The sequence below is a fragment of the Ischnura elegans genome, chromosome 9 (genome assembly GCF_921293095.1).
Source record: "Ischnura elegans chromosome 9, ioIscEleg1.1, whole genome shotgun sequence".
NCBI classification, from domain to species: Eukaryota; Metazoa; Arthropoda; class Insecta; order Odonata; family Coenagrionidae; genus Ischnura; species Ischnura elegans.
Genome location: NC_060254.1, coordinates 114925647 through 114928534, shown reverse-complemented (window position 1 = coordinate 114928534; position 2888 = coordinate 114925647). Strand labels below are relative to the sequence as shown.

The 2888-nt window shown below is 38.3% G+C and overlaps 1 protein-coding gene across 1 annotated transcript; it reads right to left on the bottom strand.

Annotated features, from left to right (window-relative positions):
- Positions 1-496: 496 nt before the first annotated feature.
- Positions 497-1632, bottom strand: LOC124165553 (CGG triplet repeat-binding protein 1-like). Its single transcript, XM_046543006.1, has 2 exons — positions 1268-1632; positions 497-1028 (listed from the first exon to the last, which is right to left on the bottom strand). Exons 1-2 carry the CDS (start codon positions 1551-1553, stop codon positions 769-771), a joined length of 546 nt encoding a protein of 181 aa, XP_046398962.1. The 5' UTR covers positions 1554-1632; the 3' UTR covers positions 497-768.
- Between the last annotated feature and the right edge of the window lie 1256 nt (positions 1633-2888).

Genomic DNA, 2888 nt, shown 5'->3' with positions numbered 1-2888 from the left:
CCAATAGAATGAAGAAATCCCTTGGCAGTATCTCCATGACTGTAACTGTGAAAGCTTGATTTTTGCCTTCGTAGCTGTATTAGTTAATGCTGCTGTCAGCACAGGTGCAAGTTTTTTTGGGAGATTTTTTATTAGACCAGATGTGTCATTCCCAAAACTACCATCACTTATAATTTTTAGACTATTTCCTATGTCTATTAATTGGCTTTGTAGTTTGTATGAATAAGGATATGCACCCTCAAGGCATTCTAGCAGCTTCACAATCGGTTGACAATGTTCAGCAACAAATGCTGCTTGGCACTGTATAATAGCAACCTCTTCTTCGGTCAGGCTACTTAACCAATGTACAACACTTCCTCCCTCCCCCACCAATGAGAAAAATTCTCGGATATCTGAGAGATACTCATTAACATAAATGACAGCCTTGTGCCAAGAATTCCAGCGAGTAGCTACAGGAGATGGAAAAAGCTTAGCTTTCTTTTCAACCTATGAATACTTCTGCTGTAAGAAAGCAAGGTATGCATGTTTTCTTTTTCTCGTATTCAGAAATGCACTTTTCACCTGCAGTATACACTCATTTAACTCTTTTAAATTAATCTGAAAAATATTACTCACTAAATTAAGTTTGTGTGCCCAGCATTGTACGTGCACCAGGGACTCACCAAACAGGACTTTCAGGCTGTCAACACACTTTTTCATATATGCAGCAGAATCAGTAACGATACAAGAAACATTTGTTAAAGAAATTTCCAACTTGCACATCATCCATTATTGCCCGACCACATTCAGTAGCATTAGCATTGGATAAAATCTTTGCCCCCCGACATACAATTTGGAGCTGTCACTACATTCTAGGATTTTAATTAAAACTAGAAAAACACACTGCCCTTTTCTATCTGTTGTTTCATCACAGAGAATTGAAACTTGTTGGTCTTTTACTTTTTGTCTCATAAATGCCTCCTCTTCTTCTCGGACTTGAGGGATGTAAGTCTTCCGCATCATATCAGCTGAAGGCAAATCTCCAGCACCTGAAAAAAATACGAAATATTAAATGCAACACAAAATTTCCATGTTATCTGGCCCAGCCCAGTACATAGTATCTTTTGAATAGAGAAACACCATATTGTCAGAGTTACAGATAGTATACATAATTTTAAGTATAGCAAGGTTAAGTTTAGAAGTTAAAGCAAGCCATATCCAAAGGTTATATGGAAAAAGATCAATATAACTAGCTAAAAATATAGAGAAAAATTAAATAGTTGCTCACCTGGGATGTATTCACTCATCCACGATCGCAGACTGAGGTTATCTACTTTTTCTATTGGAATATTGGCTTCCAAAAATGCTTTACAGGTGGCCATAACGAAATAATTTTTTTCTACTCTTGCCATTTTAGAACTTTGGTAGGTTTCTTGGAGTGAAGCTTGCCGTTTCACTGATTGACCCTTCTCCTTCGCTTCTTCTTTGAATTTCTTATGTCCTGCACCCTCACAGTGCTTAGCACAGGTATCTTTACGTGCCCATTCAATTCGGCAGTTGCAGTATTTGCACATTAATATTTTCTTCTGTTTATCAAAAACATAGAAACCTTCACTGCGAAACTGATTTTCGCGGTCAAACACAGTTACTGCTTTCGGCATTTTCCTTAGGTCAATTAACGCAATGTAGGGATGTCTCAAGCTGAGTTCACATGGGAGTGGAATATACGGAACAGACTGCTAGTGGAAAAGCATCTAGCCAATCACAATCCATTCCTTCTATTCCACTCCCGGCTTCCGCGGGGACTACAATGTAATGAACTGACTACAATGTAATCACTAATGTGACATTCGTGCCGGGACAAAGTTAGAAATCGCGCTGCGACAACGAGAAAAAAACAAACGAATATCGCTTGGCGACTGGAGCTCAGACGTTGGCGATATTTTCGTGCTCAGACGTTGAGACGTGCAACTCGGAAATTACAGCGGTAATTTTCGTAAATTACCGCTGCCCCTGAAAATCATGGCAATTTTGACCACTACCTCAATTGAAAATTACGGAATTTACCCATCTATACTCGGACGAATAAAGATGAGAATACAAGACGGATTATGATTAACGTAACTTATTGGATGGTTTGATTCCCAATTAAAGGTCTCTAAGATGTGTAAAATCGTTGGATTTGTACATGTAGAACGCGTCCGATGATTAGTATTGTACGGGTATTTGAATGAATTCAATTGGAAATTTTCTGTCAGCGCTTAAAATGATAGATTTTAATAGTCGGAAGTAGTAATATTTCCTGCAGAAATGAGATAGCAAGTGGGAGCAAGAACAAAACTTATCACGGAATATTTCATTCGGTGGAGATAGTTTCGCAGTCTCGGGGTCTCACTCTTAATAGTATACAAGATAGTATATAAGTGCGGAGGTTTGTCGAAAATAATGGGGTTCGATACAGAGATGTTTCCCTCTGTTACATGCTTGAATTTTGGCCGTCGATGAGGATTTTACGATGAATAGATGTTCTATAGGTAGAGGTTTTGCTACATAAGCAACATTTTTGCAAAATATCCAGTAAAAATTCTTTAAAATTCGCATTATTTTCGCGTAGGATAATATATTTCGCGTTATCCCAAATAATCTTGATATTTCGCGTCATTCCGCGAAAAAATCGTTTCGCGAAAAATTCGTGCCTCTATCCATAGCTAACTTCTTCTTCACCTAGGGTGGGCACACAAAAATAGTTGATTCGATAGTAAATAAAACTAAACCAAAATGAAAGTATGGAGCTTGCTGGGTTGACTTTGCTCTAATTTTCAATGGGACGTAGCCCATCTTTCTGAAGAGAGTAGAGGAGCTGCTAGAGAAATATTTCCTCTAGCAGCTACACGTCTACTGAGATGGCC

Excerpts from the sequence above, each read along its gene's own strand:
- LOC124165553 (XM_046543006.1), bottom strand. The coding sequence starts at position 1,553 with ATGTGCAAATACTGCAACTGCCGAATTGAATGGGCACGTAAAGATACC. Across the intron at positions 1,029-1,267 it reads GATGAGTGAATACATCCCAG|GTGCTGGAGATTTGCCTTCA; the intron begins GTGAGCAACTAT and ends TATTTTTTTCAG.